Source organism: Neodiprion virginianus, chromosome 6 (assembly GCF_021901495.1).
Source record: "Neodiprion virginianus isolate iyNeoVirg1 chromosome 6, iyNeoVirg1.1, whole genome shotgun sequence".
In the NCBI taxonomy this organism is placed as follows: domain Eukaryota; kingdom Metazoa; phylum Arthropoda; class Insecta; order Hymenoptera; family Diprionidae; genus Neodiprion; species Neodiprion virginianus.
Genome location: NC_060882.1, coordinates 5,086,771 through 5,110,846, shown reverse-complemented (window position 1 = coordinate 5,110,846; position 24,076 = coordinate 5,086,771). Strand labels below are relative to the sequence as shown.

At 44.0% G+C, this 24,076-nt stretch overlaps 1 protein-coding gene across 7 annotated transcripts; it reads left to right on the top strand.

Annotated features, from left to right (window-relative positions):
* Positions 1-262: 262 nt before the first annotated feature.
* LOC124308256 (tyrosine-protein phosphatase 10D) lies at positions 263-23,401 on the top strand. 7 transcript variants are annotated; one of them, XM_046770818.1, is made up of 20 exons: positions 263-893; positions 11,001-11,247; positions 11,445-11,720; positions 12,069-12,275; positions 12,358-12,708; positions 12,781-12,950; positions 13,074-13,437; positions 13,531-13,800; positions 13,892-14,212; positions 14,647-14,925; positions 15,203-15,624; positions 15,787-16,164; positions 16,811-17,003; positions 17,091-17,105; positions 17,205-17,373; positions 17,442-17,694; positions 17,776-18,033; positions 18,108-18,492; positions 18,946-19,038; positions 19,379-23,401. In XM_046770818.1, the coding sequence occupies exons 1-19, from the start codon at positions 834-836 to the stop codon at positions 19,005-19,007; spliced, it is 4,680 nt and encodes a 1,559-aa protein (XP_046626774.1). In that variant the 5' UTR covers positions 263-833; the 3' UTR covers positions 19,008-19,038; positions 19,379-23,401. The 7 variants fall into 7 exon arrangements, with proteins under 7 accessions (XP_046626774.1, XP_046626773.1, XP_046626776.1 ...); XM_046770817.1 differs by having other exon boundaries at positions 12,781-12,956; XM_046770820.1 differs by lacking the exon at positions 17,091-17,105.
* Positions 23,402-24,076: the final 675 nt, after the last annotated feature.

The window sequence follows — 24,076 nt, the reverse complement described above, 5'->3', positions numbered from 1 at the left end:
CGACCATCGATTGCCGGGCTCTCGGGGAAGCTCAAAGTACCAACGTACCGCGCTTCGCCTCGTGTAGCGTTGGCTTTGCATCTGGTTTTGGTTCGGCGCATGCGCCGAGGCGCGCTATTCGTGGGCGGATGAGGGACAGCATAGGTCTACTAAAGCGGGAGTGAGAGGAAACCAGGTGGCGGCGGCGACGGCGGCGTTGTTGGAGAAGGATGAGGAGGCGGAGGAGGAGGAGGAGGAGGAGGAGGCGAATGGAAAGGCAGGCTGGCTGGTCGACGACTGGCGGCGAGTCGAGCCTCGTTGGCACAGAAAACATGAAAGTGTACGCGAGTCGGACGAAATGAAAGCGCGCTAGACGGTCGAAGGTATAAGCCAGAGATTTGACTGTACAATAACAATCGAATTTGAAAACGCGAGGGAGCGACTGGAGTGCCAGAAATCGAGGAGGGACCGCGACCCTGGGTGAAGGGTGCGACGTAGAGAGCCGGGAACCCGGACACGAGGAAGGGCGAGGACGGTCGGGAGCTCACTCTTTCTCGAATTCGAATCAATTGGAAATCTGTCGAAAAGCCTCCTGGACTCACGGCCCTGCCGCCCCGGAGATGCCGTCGGAATTAGTGCCCCGGGTTCACAGGTGTTTTGTGTCAACCGTGCAGGTGCCAAGTGCGGTTATCAATTGGTGAGAATCACCTGTCGCCGCTTCCTATCGCGACGCTTTATTCCAGGCGGCCGCGTTTCAGTCGGGATAGTGTGAACCAGTGCCTGCAGTGATAACCGTCCTCTTCCAGCTACCGATCACCCCGTTTCTTCGTCGCCGAGTATAACAAACGGTGACAATGAAACGACCGATCGTTATCTCGCGGTGGTCAGGGATCTTTCTCGTTCTGTTAGCGGAGGTAAGTTACACGTTACAGACATCGTCGATTGGTCAATTTTTTGCGCTCCTATACGCTCCCCGATTCACCTACAACCTTGTTTTGCTTTTCGAAATACTTTCTACCATGGCTCTTGAATATCGATCGTGGCTCCCCGTCGAATCGATCAATTCTCCAGAATCGATTAACATCGAGTCAGATCGTCACCCTGCGCCTTTCGAATTAAACCATCGTTTCGCGCTTGGAATAACTGTCCCGGCCAAGAATTGTGGGTAATAAATTCCGAACCTTCACAGAGTCCGAAATATTCCCGAGGCCGCATTTGCACAGAATTTGCCTAACTGTATGGGAAATTTGGCAAACCCTGACCTGACCGAAGGAACGATTTACAGCTCAACGTTAAACTTTATAACCCGCTTCGGCTACCTGCGGAGCGTCTGACCGTAGTGTAGGGAGTTAGTATACCTCCGCTCACTCACACCACTTGGCAAAGCACGACACACTTCGTCTTTAACCGCATACGTACACTGCCTCAGGGTCTTAGCCACGGCAGGTAAAAGCAGACACACGGAACAGGCAGATGGAGGCATATTATCGATACCTAGGACTGCCTGTTTGGCTCCTATGCAAACTGACGTAGGTGACTATAGGTGTGCACGGACTTGGTTGACTGAGCATTGCATAACGTGAACGACTTAAATGCACGATATTTGAAAAATTATGTTTAGCTCCGCTTGGAGACTATAACGGAACGCCCAGCGTCCCGAGGAATCATTACAGCGGATGTTGTGGGTGCCAATTTTCTCCCGCAACGTAAATCGATGGCTCACGATATTCATCGGTGATTATAATTCTGTAGGTAGAAGGTACCAGATTCGGTGCAAGCCTGTGCGTAGACGGAGAACGGCCTGCTCTAACAATCGCGTACGAAGGTTACTTTTACAACGGCTGGTCTACGTCGAGTTCGGAATATGATCCAGAGATCAGGCCCGCAGCTTCTCAATCGTTTCAATCCGCTGCGGGAAGTCGAATCTGAGTACATCGCGTTGGGTTAACGGCGTTAGATCAATTGGAGACCAGATGGAACCGTTCCGATTTGTTCGAGCGATCGATGGCGGCGATTTTCAGTTTTGCGTCACGTCAAATCGAACTTTCCATCAGCTCTGTCCAACCGTGGGAACATTCTAATGCAGCTTTCAATTAAATTTGACAGTCGGTACGCCGTGCTGGGGAATTGTACACTCCGTAGCCTGATTGCTAGAAGTGTGAAATCCGCGGAAGGCTGTTGTACGTTAAGGCGTAGAGAACGTTATCGGTTTTTTATTGTTGGAAAAAGGATCGGTGGATAGGCGAGGTGTCCAGGTTACTCTGGACAAATACGCTGGTCTTTCGACAGGTGAAAGAACTCCGCACTCTCTCATTGAGTACAGTTCACGCGCGTTCAGCTGGGACAGCGATAAAGGCCTTTCGTAGTAACCCAACTCTCCTGGTACGAAAGAGTTGGACGTAAGTGCGTCGTTCGATAGCTCACGCATATCAAATGAGGTGTAAAGTCCCATGATCGATCAGCCAGCCAGCCAGCGGGTTCGATTCGATTTCCATTTCGGCACTGTCGAATTTCAGTTCTTTACGTCTTCATCGTTCGATTAAATCCTTGGGATCTCTCAAATTCCGCTTTTATTCATTCCTCTCGTTTTTCTCTGCTTACCGCGACCTTCGCGCATATATTACTGGAATCGAGTATAGGCAGCCTACTGATTTACAGTCCACGCACAGGTAATTGACGAAAACGAGATTCGCGAAGTCGTACAAATTTATATAAAAACATAGTGATTTATCCATCGTCAGCGATTGTCGATGAATGCTTGGAGTAAGCCATGTCGAATTCGGCGTTGGTCGGATTTTAATCTCTTCAGGATCGTTATAAATTTTCAGATTTTTCAATCGAGCCAAAGATAACGTCGTTTTACCGAAGTCTGGTAGCTGGTCCATTTTACTCAAGTTTTTTCAGAAAACGATGACGCTACGCTTAAATTTGTACTTTCCCTGTTAGTCAAAGTTACATATTGTTTCTTTTTCCTCGACACGACGACGTGTGTTTAACAGGCCTTTGTCCGACTGTTCAAACGTAATCTATCGTTTGTTATTTGAATTCCGAATTGAAAGAGGTTCCATCCGACAACGAAGACAAGAGGTTCAACAATGTATCAATGAGAAGCGATCACCAACAGCCGGTGGTTTCATTCATTCTTATTAACTCCAATCCACTTGTCGTTGCATTGAAATGCGGTAAGTGGATCCGATATGAAAATCGGCGAGACAATCGCAGCGTCGAAAGTTTCATGTAACGCCACAATCGTGGTAAAAAAAATATTTTTTTGAACATACCGCCGGGTATTTGGCCATGTACGCGACTCGTTGTCGCGTTGAAAACAGGTTATTCTCTCGCGCGGCAAATCCGGTTTCTGGAATATCCTTTCGTTGTTCGAAAACAGCGTCCTCCGTACTGACTTTGAAGCGTATTTTGCACCTGCTGCACTTCAACGCGTCGTCACGCATATTATTAACGCGTTACAACAGCGTGTTCCTGACCAAAGGCCTCCCGAGCAATTCCGCGGTATAATCGAGATCTTGGCATGTTTACCGCGGTTTCGAGGAAGCCTCTCGTCTCGAAACTGACCTCGAGAAAGATGCCGAGCTAGGATAGGTGTAGTCTTGCTGCTTCTCCGTTAAATTATACCTCCAAAAATTCCCCGATCGCCAACATCTTCCCGTTTAATTGCGAATAACGACCCTAGTGCGGTTTTACCGCGGACCTCGAACGCGGTCGCATGACTTAAGAGAATGCGCGTAAGAAGTCGATCGGCGGAGTAAGAAAATGCGGCAACGCGATAGACGCATCGTAGATATTTGGCGAAGACAGCTGAGCGAGAGAGAGACACCGAGAGAAAGAAAAGCTCCGGCTTCTTTGGCCCAGAATGCGGGGCGGATGACCGTAGCGTGCTAAAATAAACTCCTTCGACGGCAGTCGGAATCGTTGGATAACGAGTGAAGTGTCTCTTTCTGGGACCCGTGTTCCCGGGTCATGGGGTCAGCGGGTCAGAAGCAGCGTTTCGGGTCCCGGGTCCCCCGAGGTGGGAAAAGCGCACGTTTGTTCATTCAGGCATTATTCGTGCGTCTGCTCGTTTTCTCATCTCCGATTTCTGCCGTCACCGCTTAACAGGGAAATGTGACGAAATCGCTGCGGAAACAAGGCTGGCGGTCAGACGGAAATCCCGAGCTGATAACGAGGCCGAGTCATCGCTGCATTTCTTTCTGCACCTTGCGGCGAACAGATGTCGAGTGTGAAGATGATATCCGGCCCTTGGACTGGGAAGGGATGCGCGTTTGATCTCGTTCGAGTCGGCACGGACCTTTCGAATAAGCTGTTATTAATAAAAAAATATATATAAATTGTACATTATCAATCAAACCCTCGGGCATGTTTGGATATTCCCATGACCACTGTTTAATTTTAGGAATGTGAGATATGTTCACTTCACTCACGCCCGTGCCAAGACTTGACCTTTCAAACATAGATTCCACGTATTTTTAATTTTTATGTGGCTAAAAACTAGTTTCCATTAATCGCATTCGAATTATTTCTAATATTGTGGTGTCAAAAAAAAAAGATATTCCATAAATTTTGATCTAAAGACAATTGATTTATTCATGGAATACGAAATCGTGCGTTTTTTTTTTGTATTACGTCATGTTCCTAATTTGTACGACGTGTGAGAAATAAAACGAAACTATGGAAAAAAAAAACACCGTATAGTTACTCGAGCTAGACGTTAAGTCCTGTCGTAGATCGTTCCGTAGATACGATACTCTAATCAAGAAAACGAGCAAACGTGTGTCCTTATTTAGAAAAAAGAAAGAACCGAGCTGCTTTGATGGTTAACCGGAAGGCCAAGGAAGTTTTGAACTTCCGTTATAATTACATCACGCGAGATACCAGGCCCACTTTATCTTTGAACTGTATACACATAGTAAACAGTCACCGGTTGATTTGTTTATTTAATTCTAACTTTCGAATCAACCGTCTCGAAGATAACATACGCGAATAAAAGAATTTAAATTAGTATTCGCCGTCAATATTCGTACAGTATTCGTCAATAATGCAGCAGACTGAAACATAACACAGAAGTTGGATACGGAAATCGCCGCGGCCTTCGCATTGCAAGTAAAAGCGTGAAGGTTGTCAATTTTTTTTTTTTTTTTTCTTTACCCTGAACACCAAAGCTCAGATTTTCGTAGTTCTGTGACACATATTATTTTATACTAGGTATATAAACTAGGCAAAGGTGGTTTTATATTCGCACGTAGTTGCAAAATCGCTAGTTTTTAATCCTCCGGTTTGTGTACACTGTTAAAATTTTCCAAACGTAGCTTCCTACACTGTATTGGAAGTTTTATTCCGATACGGAAGAGTGAATTCACCCAACACTTACTATATATTCATTTTACAGCCACAATCAATTTACTACGCAATCAAGTGAATTCGAATGATTTTTTTCGTGTTTTTTCTTATAAATTTTACAATTAGTAACATCAGAAACTTTGTTGTAAATTTGTCACAAGTATATAGTAATAATTTACGTCGCTACACCGAATTTGTAAATTTGCAAGCTGATTTTGTATATATTTACAACACTTTTGTACAGTGTGGTAAATTAACAATAATTTTTAGTGACACAAGTCTGCCGCGTGGACCAAATAATCTGAGCAGTTAGTTAAATGCGTGAATCGTGCGCGGTTAATTATATTATATCCAGCATGCGCAACGGAGCGTCTATACGCAACGCGGTCAGCTTTTGAATTCATTCGAATTGCTTAACAGGGAAAGCGAGCCACGCCAGTCTCGTGCAATACGCGCAAAACTGAGCTGCTAAAATTTGCAAGGTTGCACGTTGGTCAAGCCGACCGCGTTGAATTTCAGCTTGTACATGCGAATCAAAGTTGGTGTGTGCTTCGAGCGCTGATGCGTTATGTAACGGTAAACTGCAGCGAGTAATTGCAGGGCTAACGATTTTATGTAACTCGACTCGCCTGCTCCACCTACGTATAGGTAAAGTACGCCTCGATTGCGATCGAGTGATAAATTTTCCAAACACTGAGTAAATCTCGGCTGCGCTTCGAGCCCGGGAAAAATTAGAAAATCTAAATTCTCACGCGCGTTCATTTCGTTCGCAAAGGGGTTCGACCGCGACTCAATCTGCACTCGAATACGGAAGCGGGGAAAGTGGCGAAAGCCGCTTGTTGACTGACGCATGCGACGATGTCGAATGTGCCGCGTTAATAGCGATTGTACAATGATCGTTTAGCTATGATCGTACGCGAAGCCGAGCAGGAAACGACGCCCGCAAGTTCAGTGCTACACGGAGAGAATAAAAGAGCAGGTTTTACTCAAAACTGTAAGAAAAGAGGGACGCGTCGAGGTTTTATTGTAAAATATACACCGTGAAATGCAGAATTTAGTATAAAAATGGTGAAAACTACCGTGCGCAAAGTGAAATATTTCACGTCAATGGTAAAAATTACAGCTGCCATGGGTATTATTTGCCAAAAACCTTGAAGTCTTTCTCTTTTCCGGCAGTTTTGAGAGTAAAATCTGCACTTTTCATTCTCTCGTTGCAACTACCGTGCCCGCGACTGGTCTTTTCTTACGCATAAATTCATCACTGGGAGCTTGCGGAATCGGCTGATTTTGAGCTTGCGGTTCGAGCGGTTTATATCTATAAATTGAACGAGCTCGTTGCTTTTACGCATTGAAGAAAGATTTTACGTTTCCTTGCGGTTTACATTTCCCAGCGAATCAACCGACAAGGATTTTCGCAGAAGGTCGGATCAACGGAGCTTTAATGATTTCGCTTTATTAAGCAAGGAAAACGCCTCTGCCACTGCCTTGCAATAATCGCGTACGTATATCGGGGCGATACACTATATGCTTAATTACCGCACATTATACCGAAGAACAATGAGTAATTTGTATACCATCTAAGTACGCGTGAGAAATATCTAATTACAACGAATCTGCTCCTTACCAACGTCTACATTTGTATAATAGAGACTGCAGTTCCGTTACGCAAACCGCAAACATCCTATCTCGTAGCTTTGTTTTGCACTTTCAGCTCAGCGAATAAGCACTACCGGAGTAAGCGATAGATCAGCGGCTACCGGAAATGGTAACGACACACGTTCAGAGAGTAAACTTGTCGTCACTGCAGATTTCGGACAAACGTTAGACAGATAAGCGGCCAAATATTAGCACAAGCTGTGTTCGTCTTGCTTTTATCTGAGAATATTTTTTACCGACAATAATCGCATCGTATAATAATCGCACGTGAAATTGCCGTGGCGTAATTTTGTGGTTCTTAGACGACAAATTGGAGAGGTAAAAACGAGTCGAAGAACACGGGTTTAGGTGGAACTACGGAGTTAACGAAGTTCACAGACTAGTCTTTTGTCCGTCGTCCGAACAAGGTGTAGAAATCTTATTTTCATGTACGAGTACAAACGCGTAGGCAAATATAACTACTACTTGAGAAACCTCGTGAGACACGCCCGCAGGTTAATTACGAGAACTCCGCGTCGTTCTCGCAGTGACGGGACCTGCAAATATACACCCAACTTATGCCCATCTTAATAAACATTAAACACGCACCTGCGTTAACATTTTGCTCGACGATAAATTGTAAACGCGATTCACCATTCTACGGTTTACTCGCGTACGCGATCGGCCGTCTAATTAAATTAATCACGATTATCATAGATACAGAACCGTAATACAAGGCGTGGTGTAAGCCAGGCAGTCGCTCCATAAGCTTATACCAACACGCAACGAATCGTTGCGTAACTATACTCAATAGCGAGAGAACGTATCGTTCGTTCGTTTACGATCTACCATGTGCCTAAGTCACTGTAGTTCTTTGTATTCCGTGCCGTCGCAAAAACAATTAGCAGTTAATGAAAATCCTGATACCGGTTTACGAGACGCATTTGTTTTGATTGTTGAGATAAAAAAAAAAAGATGACGGAGCAAATTAGTCAAAAACTGTGTTGAAACTCAAACTTCAATTACATACCGAATGAACAAGGTTCAATCGTCACATTTCTAGATCTACGAGCGTCGCAGGTTTTTAATCGCAAGAGTATCCGTCTCCTTCCTCGTCCTCCTCCTCATCCGCTTTGAGATAAAAATGAAAAATCCCCGTAAGACAAATTGCGGGGAGTTCACCGAAGGGCGAAGCGAGGTGCTTCGTCTCCGAGCCTGACTAGCGGAACGAAAATCTGAGTCGTCTGTTGCTGGCTACACCTCAGATCCTCTCACGTAGCTCTCGACCCCCGGTTGACGGAGGGTGGACTCGGCGTCCCTCGTTCCTGGATCTTGTTCTCCCTCCCGCGCATCAGGGCTCGGTATTCCTGCAGTCTAGCTCATATCGATCCCTCCTGCCCTCCCTGCCTCCCTTCCTTCCGCCGCCCACCCCTCGGTGCTAGAGAGGTCCCAGGCTTAATTGCGAGAAGAATCAGAGGCGGACGAGGCAGGCCGTCTGCCGTTGCATGTGTGAAAATATCCCGGGGGAAGAGAGAGAGAGAAAAGGAAAAGAATGAGTGACAGAGAGGCAGGAGAGAGAAACCGCAGGAGATGAAAAACGAAATGCTCAGCCTGGATTTTGAGCCGAGAATATAGCGGAATTCATCTAGGCACATGTGCATCGTCTGCGGGATACGTATCCGCAGCATCCGACGTACAGCCGCGTCTGCATCGGTCCGTCAGTCAGTCGGTTGTACGGGCAATGTTATGCCGGAAGTCGCCGACCGGAAGTTGAAAGGCCGTAGTAAAGAAGCGTCAGTTTTGCGTAACGCCACTGTCGAACAGGTGTATATATATCCTCTTTATGGTCGTATGCATTCAGCCGTCCGGGTTTCGATGATCCTTATAAGAGCAGAACATCGGCTGGTCGAATGATCGGGATCTACGATCTAGGTATAATTATTTCTTCACCGCGCGAGGTATTGCGAAACGATCGTGAATAATCGCGAGTGGATTATAATTGCTTCATTATTTACAGCGCGAATGAATAACACAAATGCTTTGCAAGAAAAACCGTAACGATTCGTCGAAAATCCTCCGGAAATCGGTTATATCGCGTTAAATGCGGAGCGCTGATTCAGCGCTCGGTTTTCATAGGGATTATTTCCAAAGCCCCGTGGAATCGATCCTCATAATTATTAAACAGCGAAATCCTGCGGCTTGCTTACCGCTTTTACTCTATCGCAATTATTCGTCCGAAGTAATGACTCGCTTCTGGTTATTCAGCTACGGCCGGCCGGCCGCGGAGCATTAAACAGCCGTCTCATCACTGCGGTCGATTCTTGCTGTCGGGTTCGTTATCCAATTGAAACCGGGCACATCCTGCAGTTGCTCAACAGGCTCGGTTAGGCCACCATATCCGTACATTCGCATTCCTACATTATACATACATATTGTTACAAAGGGTGAAATCACCCGTTAATGATCCAGTAGTCATCATAGATAAAAGACGTTTATAAACCTCTTATGTCTTTAAAGAGAATAAGGTTGCTGCGTCAACCAACATTATTGCAAAAACAGTCTTGTTTCAGACTTAAAACGTGAAACACGTATCTTGCAATTAAAGCTTTTTCCCAACATTTTATCACGCCTTTGATTTTGGCTCATTAATTAAGCTCACGAATCCATATTTATTTTCCGTAATGTCCAAGCACGTTACAACATGCATGTACATATAACACAGCGTTGTCATGGAATAATTAATTCCGGTAATTCCCGACTGTCCCTATCCCGGAATCACTTCAATTACTTATCTCAGCATTATCCTCAAACGCTGCACGCATATAATATGTATCAGCCGTGTGCAGGGGAGAGATACGGAAGAAAATTCATGAGCTGCACCCACCTGAGCGCGAAGTATGCACGCGGATTAAGCCGTGTATTTATTTCTGGGTGCGTGCAAAGCATGCATACCTGTATGCATATGTATATGCATATATAGGTGCACAGAATGTTTTACATATAGGTGGTTATACGTGCAACAAACACGACGTTGCAGGTTCATCGCCTCCCGTCGAGCTTCACCCACACCCAACACTCGGTGCTGTGATGTTGTTTAACGTCTCGTAACGGGGATTTCTTTCTTTTTATCCCTCATTTTTCTTTTTCATACACACCGATTTTTTTCCCTCTTTTTATTTTATATTTTTTATTTTTGTTTTTTATGTTCACTTGTAATTTTATATTTATTACGCGGAAAGGTTACAGGTGTACGGCAACGCCGAGCCGCGTACGTTATAAACGAGCTAATTTTAAGACCCGTTAGAAAGCCCACCGGCACCTCCATTACAACGTATGCCTAGTGTACGTACACACGCACGGACAGTTGTTAAATACCTATTCTTGCATCGTCGATAAACAGTAACGCTACGGAGTGTAATATTACAAGCAATGGAGAAGAGTCCAAACTCTACCTGGTGCACGCGCATGTGAGAACTCACATTCGCTCGTTATATTATCTCGAATGTGTTATACGCGCACCGTGTACACCGCAGACGTCATATAATATTTTTTTCGTTTTCCACATACGCGTGCGTGTAATGATACACACCATCGACAACCGGCTGACGATCTTCGTGACGTCACACCTACTTAACGCTTTATTGTAATGCTTAATGCGTTCGTCGCCTGCAGCCGTCCGTTCTTATACCGCATGCCGTCGTACAATGGTGCTGGAATTTAGCCCACATAGTACGAACGTCCTGACTTAATTGTTTATACGAGCTGAAACAATATCGCGTGTCGCGTCGTTCTAGGTATGTAATCCAAGTACGGACTTTCAGCGTGCTCGTACGTTCACGATCCGGGTCAAGAATCAAAAGGCTCTTGATGGACCGGATTGTGATTATGGTTGTTGCGGTACACTTTTGCTATCATTTCCCTTGGTCTTTTACTTTCGTTTTCAACGGCGATCGAAAGCTCGAAAGATCTTTTCCCCCAGTAATTGGCGGTGAGAGGATCCTCTACATGTGGCTTCTTATCCTTCTTTTCAGGTGACGTACTCGACCGATTTGGCGATCGAGATACCGGGAAATCTGAGTCAAGGGGACTCGTGGTACAGGCTCGATTACAGTCCGGCGATCGGTTATCCGCCGCCGAACACGAGGATATCGTCGGATGAAATTGGCGACGAGATCAAATTCACGAACGTTCTTCCTGGTACAAAGTACGAGTTCTGGCTCTACTACAGCAACTCGACGCTCAACGACTGGCTCACGTGGACCGCCTCCATAACTACAGGTAATTAATTGACGTCCGTTCTGCAGTGTATAATGGCGTTATGATAAGTGTTAAGCGAAACGTGCCTCGGAGCTAGAAGCGAACGTGGAAAAGTACTTTGGTCATCGGCCCTTGCCGGTGACGAACGTTTCCACATTTGATTCCCGGCTACTTACCGTTAGCACTAGCTCAAACCTGATCGATGTAATAATTTTCAGCACCCGATCCACCCTCGAATCTCACGGTGACCGTTCGCAATGGAAAATCGGCTACCGTTTCTTGGGCTCCACCCGCGCAGGGAAATTATTCCGGATTCCGACTGCGGGTTCAGAGTTTCAGTGACACGAGTAGTCCCAAGACAAGCCTTGTTCCGGCCGATGTGGCCACCTATACATTTCAGGATCTCATACCCGGAGCTACATATTCTTTGCAGCTGTTCACCGTGCTCGATGCGAACGAGAGCGTGGCCTACACGAGCAGGAACTTCACGACCAGTAAGTCATTGACGCTCAATTTTCACGTCTTCTATGACGGCGATAAAAACATGCACGGCCATCTTGTAGGATATATTTTTCAACAAGTTGGATGACTAATCGTCATCATGTCCCTTGTTCTTCTTACACTAACAGTGTTGTTTATCGTTCGGATCGAAGCCTCGCGATGTTTGTTCGCGCGATCAGCAACTGTCGCAATATTTACGGATTTATCTGACCGTCCGTTTATTTAATCAAGTGTTCTTGCTTTCTTGCACCATATTCGCTTCTCGATAAAGTGTTTGAGAAGCCTTGACGTCTCGAATTTCGGCAGATGACCCCTAACGGCTTAATGCTCTCAATCCCCAGAGCCAAATACACCGGGAAAGTTCATCGTTTGGTTCCGAAACGAGACAACGCTTCTGGTGTTGTGGCAGCCGCCGTATCCAGCCGGTATATACACCCACTACAAGGTGAGCATCGATCCACCGGATGCGATCGAGTCCGTTTTGTACGTCGAGAAGGAGGGCGAACCCCCGGGACCAGCGCAGGCTGCATTCAAAGGCCTCGTTCCAGGTGAGTTTCCACTTCCAAGGAGCAGCAATCGGCGTTAAACGCCGGACGCAGCTTTGAATCTTCCGTTTATTTATTCCTTCAGGAAGAGCCTACAACATATCGGTACAAACCGTGTCGGAGGACGAGACTTCGGCCCCAACGACCGCCCAATATCGAACAGTTCCGCTTCGCCCGTTGAACGTCACTTTCGATAGAAGGTACCTGACTCCGACGTCTTTCCGAGTCCTCTGGGACTCCCAGAACGGGACGTCCGAGTTCGACAAGTACCAAGTGTCTCTGGCGACGAGGCGGCAGACTCCGGTCACCAGAAGCCGGGACGATGAGAGATGGCTCGATTTCAAGGATTTGGAGCCCGGAAAGACCTATCAGGTGATTGTAAAGACGGTGTCTGGCAAAGTCACCAGCTGGCCAGCGACCGGGGATATAACGTTGGGTGAGTATCGTCGCAGGAAGGGAATCCTCGTGTTTTCATTGCGATTGTCATGACTGATTGCACTTTCTTCAGAACCGTTACCTGTCAGAGATCTCCGAGCTGTGACGGATGAGCAGACCGGAATGGTCGAGGTCTCCTGGACTCCAAACAACGCCAGCACTCAGGACAGCTACAAGCTTTCGTACGACGAAGTGGAAAGACTTACCGGCGATACGACGTCTCTGACAGTCGATAAAACGAAGGTAAAGGTATCGACACGCTTCGCAGAGTCGAAATTTCTGGCACAAAGCCAATTCATGTCATGCATTTACGGAATCTTCACGATGAAACGATAGCGTAATAGGTGACGGTTGTGAAAATTTAAGGTGACGTTGGACGCGCTTCTTCCGGGTCGGAACTACTCGATAAGTGTCCAGGCTATGAGCAACAAGGCTGAATCAGTTGAGTCGGTGATATACCAAGTGACCCGACCGGCCAGTCCGATCATCGAGGATCTTAAATCGATCGAAAAGGGGCTGAACATATCTTGGAAGAGCGACGTAAACTCGCGTCAGGAGAAGTTCGAGGTTACTCACAACAGAAATGACACCGGGGAGAGTACGACGACCTCGACTATCGAGTCTCACATCGATCTAAAGGACTTGTTTCCGGGTGCAGGGTACGAGATTCGGGTCGTCGCGATCAGCCATGGCCTCAGAAGTGAGCCCCACGTCCACTTTCAGGCTGTCCGTAAGTAATATCAAAACTTTCAATGACTTCCAAATGTAACATCTCTCCAATGATCGGGTGTTAAATTCACCTGTATACCTGTGACTTCTTCAGTCCCTCATCCGCCGAAGAATTTGAGCATTGAGAAAGTGCGGAGGAACGGGGTCGTCGTACGGTGGGAGGCACCGACAGATTCCATGTTCACGGAATTCGCTATTCGTTATCAAACCGAGGATGATACCACCTGGCATGATGTGGCGAGCTTGAGCAATACCGAAGCTGAAATAGACGACATGACACCCGGCGAACGGTACATCATCAGGGTAAACACGGTCAGCTTCGGGATCGAGAGCTTGGATTCGCTGCAAGTAAATCAGACAATTCGTGAGTACGAGATGATTGTTGACACGCGGAAGCAGGGAAAGAAAAATCTCAAAACCTTCAGCAGATTCTATGTAACGTGAATCTTTTTCAGAACCAAATCCAGTACTAAACATCACGCTGACTTCGGACTCTACCAATGTTACCTTGGAATGGCCGAGGCCAGAGGGCAGGATAGAGACGTATGTGATAAGATGGTGGTTGGTGAACGATAGCGATTCTATTCGCACTAAGAACGTCACAGAGAGTACGGTTTCTGCTGCTGCTGCTGCTGCTGCTTCTGGTCCGAAGGAAGGTGTGCAATTGAGGAAGGAACTGATTGGCGAGTTGACACCAGGCATGGAGTACTCGTTCTCGGTTTACACCGTGTCCTACAACCTGGTCAGCGACGTGACCAATCTCACTACGAGAACAAGTGAGTAGGATGTCTACCTTGAGACGCTAAGTCATTCCGTATTTGAGATTCGCATGCAGACGTGCCTGTTTTTTTTACTGAGTTTTCAAATGATTGTTTGGTATGACGTGAAGTGTGGAATTGCAAATGAGTCGAATTCGTTTTGTTGCAATTAACCTGTTTTTCTCGCTTCGTGCAGTTTTCGATCATTCGGTGTTACCTTAACAAAGCGCCGTGTTTTGCGCACGACTAATCGAACCATTGTTACGATATCAATAGTGGCAGCTGCAGCGAAGAAGAAATGAAACGAAATAGCGGAAAGATAATACAGCGGGAAGAACAGAATAAAGAAATGCAAATTCAATACCATTTACGTGTCTTTAAAAATTCAGCTATCGATTCTAAACTTCGTCTTGTTTGTTCGTAACTTTACGTCGATTACCTTGTTCACACAGTGCCGTTAATCCAGTCCGAAGTCGTGGTTGTCATCGACCAAGATTACCCCGACTCATTGACCCTCCTTTACACACCGACGCCAGTACAGTCGTCCCGTTTCGATCTTTATCGGTTCAGTATCAGCGACTCGAACAACACCATTAAAGAAAAAATGGTTAACGATACCGAGAACAAGGTGACGTTCAGCGGTTTGACACCGGGAAAATTGTACAACGTAACTGCCTGGACGGTTAGCGACAACGTCGAGAGTCAACCGCTACTCAGGCAGGACAGATTATGTGAGTAGAAAACTATTCAGTTGATAAATGATAACTTCGGTAAATACTGTAATTATCCAAATCGCAATTTGGATTGGCTCGCTGCAAATATCGTACAGGTGAGTCTGTGTCAGTGATTTTATGTGCTTGGTGTTTAACTGCTCGAAAAATCAGCAGTCACGCTTTTCCTGTTGAAGTATCAGTTTCTTGAAGTGAATACGTATCAAGAGTTCAATACAGAATCAGATCCGTTTTGGTCCGACCACTTACTAACTCAACTTTCGTCGTCTTCTCATAGTCCCTGAACGAGTGACGAGGATACACGCGGTGAACATAAACGATACGAGGATAACGTTGGAATGGGATGTGCCTCGAGGCGAATACGACGCGTTCGAAGTGCAGTACATAAGCACGGACGAAAGTCTGGAGGAGAGCCTGATCCAAAACGTGACAAATCGCAACTCGATTACCATAAACAATCTGAGGCCTCATCGCAATTACACATTCACGCTGGTCGTGATATCCGGAACCGAGTCGACCTTCTTGAGAAAATCAAGTCCGGTAAGCGCCAGCTTTACAACGAGCGAATCTTATCCGGGAAAAGTCGAGGTGTTCCAACCTTCGAACGTCTCGCCAAGCGACATCACCTTCGAGTGGTCCCTGCCGAGCCAGGATCAGAATGGAGTCATTCGGAAGTTCAGCATCACGTACGGACTGGAGGTGAGAGAATGAATGAATGAATATTTTATTGTATCCTAGAATTAAGAGAGAGAGACCGATATGCAGAGACGCGGTACATACCATTTTCTGAATTTCAATTCTGCGGTCGTTCAAAGAACGAGGAAAAAATTGAACTCACAGTATTTTCCATCCCAATTTCAGGGCTCGACTCACACGCAAGTCAAGGACTTCAAACCGACCGAGTTGCAGGGCGTGATCAAATCGCTGATACCAGGAAAGACGTACATATTTCGAATCCAGGCGGAAACGAGGATCGGCTTCGGGCCGGAGGTCGTTTGGAAACAAAAAATGCCAATTCTGGCGCCTCCGAAGCCTCCGACTCAGGTCGTACCCTCGGAGGTATGCAGAAGCAGCACCACCATCCAGATACGTTTCAGGAAAAACTACTTCAGCGAACAGAACGGAGCTGTCACTTCCTACACCATCATCGTCGCCGAGGACGACAGCAAAAATGCCTCCGGTCTGGAAATGCCCAGCTGGAAAGACGTCCAAGGTTACAGCATCTGGCCTCCGTATCAGGTAATATTCGACAACAGCATTCAGCCTTGAGGAACAGGGTATTTGACCTGAGGTAAAAAACTGATTGTAATTGGCGAATCAAATCCCGATTGCAAATCGCCGACAACTGAAGGTCACACGTTTTTGGATGAGGAAAATTAACAATGTGCCCACCAGTTGAGCTGTGGGTAGTTACGATGAAACGTGCATATAGACAAAGATTTCATTAGTATTCAATGGCTCGTTGTTTGCATTGAATTCAGCGAACGGCCGTCGAGCCTGCTCATGAATTCGCAATCCCTCGGGGGGGACTCGTGTGCTGATGCACGTTGCCAGAGCGTATTATACACGCCAGTAAACAGTGCTGGTGAAGAAGACACTGCTGATAATTTCATGTGATCCACACTCGCTAGTGTTGCCTCTGGTGCTGAGGTGATCGGAATTGATTAATCGCGGCAGGTGCATCATGGAAACACTGATTTATCTCGTTTCTCGTACGAGGCAACTGATCGTTCAGGTAGCCTTCGAATCTTCACAAAGCAGTATTATGCACGACGCGTTTCAGATCGAGTGTCTTCCGCCTCTCATCCGCTATTTCTTACTTCGACTATAACATTGCTCACTGGAATGAAACCAATTTTATATTATCCGCGCATTACCTTTGCAGGTAATGGAACCTTATTACCCGTTCAAAAATGGCTCCGTCGAGGACTTTACGATCGGTGGAGAAAATTGCGACGGTAAAACCGGCTACTGTAACGGCCCGTTGAAATCTGGCTCGACGTACAAAGTAAAGGTCCGGGCATTCACGGCTCCTGACAAGTTCACCGATACCAGTTACAGTTTTCCCATTCAGACAGGTAAGCTTGATTCCCGGCTCAATTTGTCACGACGATATTTTAAATGAAAATAATTTACGTAAAATTTCCACTCATGTCTTTCCACAGGATTACTAGTCGCAGGTGAGATTATCGTCTTGCCAAACAGCATAAATTATATATATTCGTTCTAGATGATACGTAGACGCACAATATAATGGTTTCCAAAAATTTTCTCAACAGACAAGGACAATACGGCTATCATTGTCGGCGTTACGGTTCCAATCGTTTTACTGCTGACATTCTTAGGGCTCGGTCTGATAATAAGACGAAGGAGAAGTCAAGGTAGAAAAACGACGGAAACACGAGTTACCGACGATCTATCGTTGCCTGGAAGTGTAATTGAGATAAGGTGAGTTAATCTGATTTACCTTTGTGGAAATACGGCTTTCCTCAAACTAATACCACGAATTTCCGCAGCCGTCCAATACGGGTGGAAAACTTCGCGGATCACTATCGAATGATGTCCGCGGATTCGGATTTCCGTTTCTCCGAGGAGTTTGAGGAGCTGAAACACGTCGGCAGAGATCAGCCCTGCACGGCGGCCGATCTACCTTGCAATCGGCCGAAGAACCGCTTCACCAACATCCTGCCTTACGATCATAGCAGGTTTAAACTGCAGCCAGTCGACGACGAGGAAGGTTCGGACTACATAAACGCGAACTACGTGCCGGTAAGTAGATCCGGGTATAAAAAACCCGTGTTCCGCCTCGAGGCGCAGGAAATTTAAACTCGCGATTTCCGACACATGCAGGGTCACAACTCGCCGAGGGAGTTCATCGTCACGCAAGGACCGCTGCATTCGACGCGCGGCGACTTCTGGCGAATGGTTTGGGAGAGCAATAGTCAGGCAATAGTGATGCTGACGCGTTGCATAGAGAAGGGAAGAGAGAAATGCGATCGTTACTTTCCCGAGGACACGCTTCCGGCATACTACGACGAGATTTGCGTCACTATGCTGAACGAGTGGCAATATCCCGACTGGCGCATAAGGAACTTCATGTTGTGCAAGGTGAGCGGTGCACCATTTGAAATCCAACGTTTTCTGGGCATAGATTTTTACTCCGAATACCCACGGTTGAACAGGGCAAAGTCGAGCGGGAAATCCAGCACTTCCACTTCATGACCTGGCCCGACTTCGGGGTTCCAAGCCCGCCGCAAACCTTGGCGAGATTTGTGCGAGCTTTCAGGGAACGCGTTGGGCCCGATCAGAGACCCATCGTGGTTCACTGCAGCGCCGGGGTCGGCAGAAGCGGCACTTTCATCACCTTGGACAGGATACTGCAACAGATTTTGGTATCAGATTACGTCGATATATTCGGCATTGTCTGCGCCATGAGGAAGGAGAGGGTCTGGATGGTGCAGACCGAGCAGCAGTACATTTGCATACATCAGTGTTTGCTTGCTGTCTTGGAAGGGCAGGACAACATCGGACCGATTAGGGAAATTCACGACAATCAAGGATTCGAAGGTAAGTGAGGAGACGTCTTCCAAGCGGCGCGGATACTTGTTGAAAGTGAAAATCATTTAACCGCTCACACTTATATATAATATTACGATACGATCTATCTTGGTGGCGGGATAACGTTCGACTGTCTTTCAAACCGCCAAGGAATATTGCTTCGTGGTAGCGGGTCGATTTTTTTACCCTCGATTCTTTTTCGAGCAATGGTCCAATTCGATAGTTTTCAAGTGACGATTAATTGTCCGTAATATAGCGAAGTCGGTCTACATATATTCGTATACTTGGCTCCTAATCTTACGTGGTGATGGCGCTTGGTTAATTACATACGTTACGGAACTGTGCGACCGACGTTGAAACACGAACGAAATTCACAAACCGGAGGGTATAGCTGCCGTATTAACGAATCGCTAAGTGGGGCGGATCCGCTGTCTTCTGTATCTTTATTAATTTTGAATTTAGGGAAGAACCGAAGCTCTGTTGAAAATTCAAAGAATCCAGCCGAGGCTGAGAAGGAAAGGTGACCTTCAGACTCTGGTCATTCCTCCGACGAGGGTAAATTTCATTTGCTGTTTTTCATGCACGCTTTTTGTACACTAGATGTGTGTGATGCATGCGCCTAACGAGAAATGTGAAGTGAAAGGAAAACAGAAATGAGTGGATAAACGAGTAACGCGATGCTTTCGCCATATTGGTTCTCACTAACAACCGTAACTCTGGTCCTTTGCTGTATTGATTCTCGACTACTTGACGTTCATTTGCGATTAGATTAGAAACGAATACATGCAGAGAGTATAATTTTGTCGTTATTGCATTGGGCATGGTTGTGGAAGGTGTGTAGGATAATCGTCGCGCGGAATTAATGAGAGAAACGAAAGATCCGAATGATTTTCAGATGACGAGGGCATAGCTGAGTCGGGAATGTAACGAGTTCGCCGAGCGGATTGTTATTTTTCCGTCAAAGAAATCTCTCTTTTACGGTATACCGCGGTTGGATCAGCGAAATGAAGAACGTCGAAGCGCGTCTCTTAGGGCACCCAAAGCCTGCTGTAATAGGCCAGGGTCACGGTAGAAAATAGTAATTTATTATTATAAAGAAAACTGCGTAGATGTTTCATCGGGCGATGAGTTGAAACGAAGGAAAATGACTGGTGAAAGAGGAAGCGTAATAAAAGTGGAAGAATTCGCAAACGTTGATTATGCTTTAGATATCGTCCGATATAGAGGTATATGTGAATTCAGAATTGAACATATCTGTGCTATATGTTGGCTGGTCCAAATCATTATTCGTGTACATAAATTATTAATATTTTTGTTGTTTTTATTTCTCTATTAATATCAATAATTATAGAATGAGTATATATGTAATCGATTTTAGTTATGTATATTGATAAGTTTTATAATGTGTGACTTTGGACGAGTGCTGGATATTTAAAAGATAAAATGGAAAGGAGGAAAAAAAAATTTAATATTCATACTCGTAGATGCAGCTTATTCGGTTGTTACTTGTTTATTGGCAGCTGAATTTTTATCTTTCGGCAACAGTTTTTGTTTCTTATACTCATTTCTCTCTCTCTCTCTCTTTCAATTACACGGAAATACGAACGTCGAGAATCGCCATTGACTAGGTATCGCATAATACGGGGTAGAATAATTGTCTTAGCTGAGTTCAGAATTCACGTAATTTAATATGGTTCTATTATTATAATGATACACAATTACGAGTGATAATTATCAGTAATATTTTCACAGCCTTTGCTTAATGTCATTGATGGCTCGGATAAAAATTCGATCTGTGAAATTTTAATGCCGTGATAGTGAAAACCGGTGTGTAACGTATTTTTTTTTTTCGCGAATATAGATAGTGCAAAAAGTCGGCATCGAACTGTTGCGGAAAAATTTTAATCCACACGATATACCGAATATGCAACGTTCAAAAAATGAATTAAGATCCGTCCAAGAGCCATATTAGACAACCTATGTAGAACGTAAGTATTTAAAAAGTGTCGAGAAAGGTGATTAAAGGAGAAGAGGGGTGAAAAAAAAATAACAATAATAATAATCAACAAAAAGTTTTAGTAGAAATTACATTGTTTGATTGATACTCGCTCGAGATAGATAAGTCGGTGGGAACAAGAAACTCGCATCTTCGTAGAAGCCATATCATTTTTATCACAAGAAGAAAAAAAGTCAAGCGTAATAAATATCACTGTCTGTTACTGTAATGTATAAAAAAAAATCGTAGATATATCTGTATATTACAGGCATACATAAATCGCGGCAATGGAATTTAAAAGTCGATGAAATATGATGTTGTAATATCTACCGATAGTGCAGTGTTTGCATACATCTACGGACGTACGTACTTAATTTTTTACTCGAATCACACGTCTCATTTTTGAAGTATAAAATAGTCGAACACGTTGAATCATAGACTACCCGTCACCAAGCGGTGTACGTGTTTTTTTTTTTGTTTTTTTGTTGTTTTTGCAGGCAGAACGGTTCGGGATGTACTTACGTATTTGATTATTATGATATCGAGTTACCTTTTTACTACTGCGCAGGATCTCATTGTATAGTAATGAAATAAGGATAACAAGGACATGCCTAGATGCAATTTATTCGGCGTTTCAGACTGACGACGTTTAGAGAGATTTTTGTACGCAAATCACAACGGTATCGTCACTGAATTTTCTCCGCGCTTTCTCAGTCCCCGTTTTTACAATTTGTTATTTTCTGGTTAAATGGACCACTGTATATACATATATACGTTATACATGTACGATATAATATAATACAATATACATATTATTTGTATGATATCGATTGAAGGTAGTAAAAATTGTGTAATTTACCGAGAAATTATTATTACCATTTCGACCTGCCATTTCGAGTGGTACACAGCGATTATATAACGCTGATTATTACCACAGCTACGTTATAGGTGCATTTAATAGTTTTACTAAACGCAAAACTCCGGCTCGCGATAAATTGCTGACCGTCACACAAACACGCGCGCACATATATGCGTAAAATGAACGTACTTGTACTTAAAAATACTACACGTGGCGGGAATTGATTTCTCACGGTAATATTAATTTTGCAAACACCGGGGTCCAAGTTTCGAATGCAACGACTAAAAACCACATCGACCTCGTTCGCAAAATTCAATAGCAAAGATAATCTTGTTAACCAGTATTAAATCGTGGGTTAGGAGGTTATTCCAATGTTTAGCGCTAGGCCGATATACATAATTTCATTGCACATGTACATTCAGCTTAGTACGTATGTAATTTGTAAGGATTTATTCGGATTGAAAGAATATTATGCGAAAAGAAGAAGTAGAAAAAAAAAATTAGATTAATATCAGTGGTAAAATCTTGCTGCTATTCACAAAAAATAGATGGAACAATGCGAGAATAAAAAAAAAAAAAAAAAAAAAAAAAAAAAAAACTTTTTTATACATCGGACAAAACTGAGGAACGATTTAAAAGGTCGATAAATAGTCTACTCGATTCAACTCAATTGCAAATCACGCTCACGGCGCTTCTGTCACGAGTCTCACGAATCAGGATGAGGATTTGCGAAAGGCAAGATCTGAAACTGGAAACTTTGAGTTTTGGCGAATTGATCATTAATCATCTCGTGCTGTCAAAGTCTTTGAAACGCCTTCCGAGCATTGGATTATGACAGAGAAAATTCAATTGCAAAAATTCATTCGCTATTTAAGCCCATGCGAAATACGAACTGCATGTGACTCTTGTATTTGCGAAGCGCCCAAAGTGTAACGCATCCATGATATTAAACACGCTGATATTCGTATTGTAATTTATAATAATATTATTAGATTATTTAGAATTAAAAATATATTTGTTATTAATTGATTTATGATTTATTATAATAACTAGGGTATTTTATGTTATTCTGTGATAAAGTTTAGCTCTCGATCAACATAAACATGTGAGATTATATGCAACGTATAAATGTGTGTTAATTCGTTATAATACTTTCGGTTTATAGGAATGTGTACGTGTAAAATTTGTGCAGCTCATCATACAATTGCATAATTATGTCCTGAAAATAGAACTCCTGTCACCTACAACGAGTGAGATTCTCTGTGGGGAAAATCGCTTGTCTGGACATGCAAGTTTTTTGTTAAATTTTTTTATCTGTATCATTTGAGTTCGATTGTTTCTCTATATGTTGATCTTCTAGAGATGTAATAATAATAATAATAACAATACCAATAATACCAATAATAATAATATTAACAATAATATAGTATTAATAATAAGCAACTAGCACGCCAGCTCAAATCATCTCAAAATGTGCATTTGGCAAAATTGTATGTCCATTTTAAATAATTGTACTTAAAAGAAAAAAGGGTAAAGGAGAGTAGAGAAGCGACGAGAAGAAAAAAATAGCAAAATTTCATTCTGGAAAGACTTTTGGAATGTGAAAACAGTGCTCGGTTTGTTAAAATATTGATTATCTTGTCAATGTGAATAGAGCACTTGTAATTTTTGTAGAAATTTTGTTTTATATCTGGTACATTACCTCCTGCACGATCACTCTTGGCTACATATCCGGATACGTGTAGATGTAATAACGATGTTCGACAGCGCATCGCGTGTATTATGGGTATGAGTAACGTCATATATCTATATATATATATATATATGCATAGGTACATAGGTACACGTATACGTAAGATGTAACTGTTGCTAAATTTTATAAATCTTAAATATCATTGTAAGTTTGTAACCGTTATTATAGCCTTATAAAGCTATAGGGAATGCAAATGGCGTTTAGTATGGTCGATACATATATTTGATAAGGATTTTAAATGTACTCGAATAAATTAGGCCTTTAAGTGGCACATACTCCGAAGGCTGAAATAAGCTAGGCTACACCACCCGCAAAAGAACGAGACTCGAAGCGCCGAAGCAGTTTACTGATTTTACAGTGTCATTCCTCATCAAATTGCTTCAAGATATTTTACCGGCAGGCGGGTGAGTAACAAGTAGACTTCAGCCTTGTCAATTATAAATAATAAAATCCCAATAATTATTGTGAATCCTTTCCGTGATTAGTGATAATTATATGATGAAGGAAGCTCCGAATAAATCATCATCGATATTATTATTATTAATATTATTATTATTATTATTATTATTATTATTATTATTATAATATACGATGATTAAGAATAATTTAATTCTTTGAGTATTTTCTTACCGTTTCGCAGCTCATATAGCGCTTGCATTTTTCCTCCCTTCAGTTTTCCAGCGAATTGCCCATTTAAAACCCAGGGCGATATTCATTTACACCCAGAATTACTTGCATCAAAGGCAAAGAGTATTTAACAACAGGCTAGATTATTATCCGGGACTACGAATACAAGTCAAATCTTTATTCTGAAATTTGAAAAAATTTCGACAGCACAACATCGTTTCCAGACTTCGTCTTTCGGTAGAGAAATCTCACGCTTTTCTCCGTGCGCCTTTTTTCCGCCCGTTCCACCCTCCCCTCTGTCATGCGGTGTTCTAAACAGAGACCTGTTCCACCGACACCTCGGGTCCGGATACGCCTG

Excerpts from the sequence above, each read along its gene's own strand:
- LOC124308256 (XM_046770817.1), top strand. The coding sequence starts at position 834 with ATGAAACGACCGATCGTTATCTCGCGGTGGTCAGGGATCTTTCTCGTT. Across the intron at positions 14,213-14,646 it reads CAATCTCACTACGAGAACAA|TGCCGTTAATCCAGTCCGAA; the intron begins GTGAGTAGGATG and ends TTGTTCACACAG. Across the intron at positions 18,034-18,107 it reads GGAACTTCATGTTGTGCAAG|GGCAAAGTCGAGCGGGAAAT; the intron begins GTGAGCGGTGCA and ends ACGGTTGAACAG.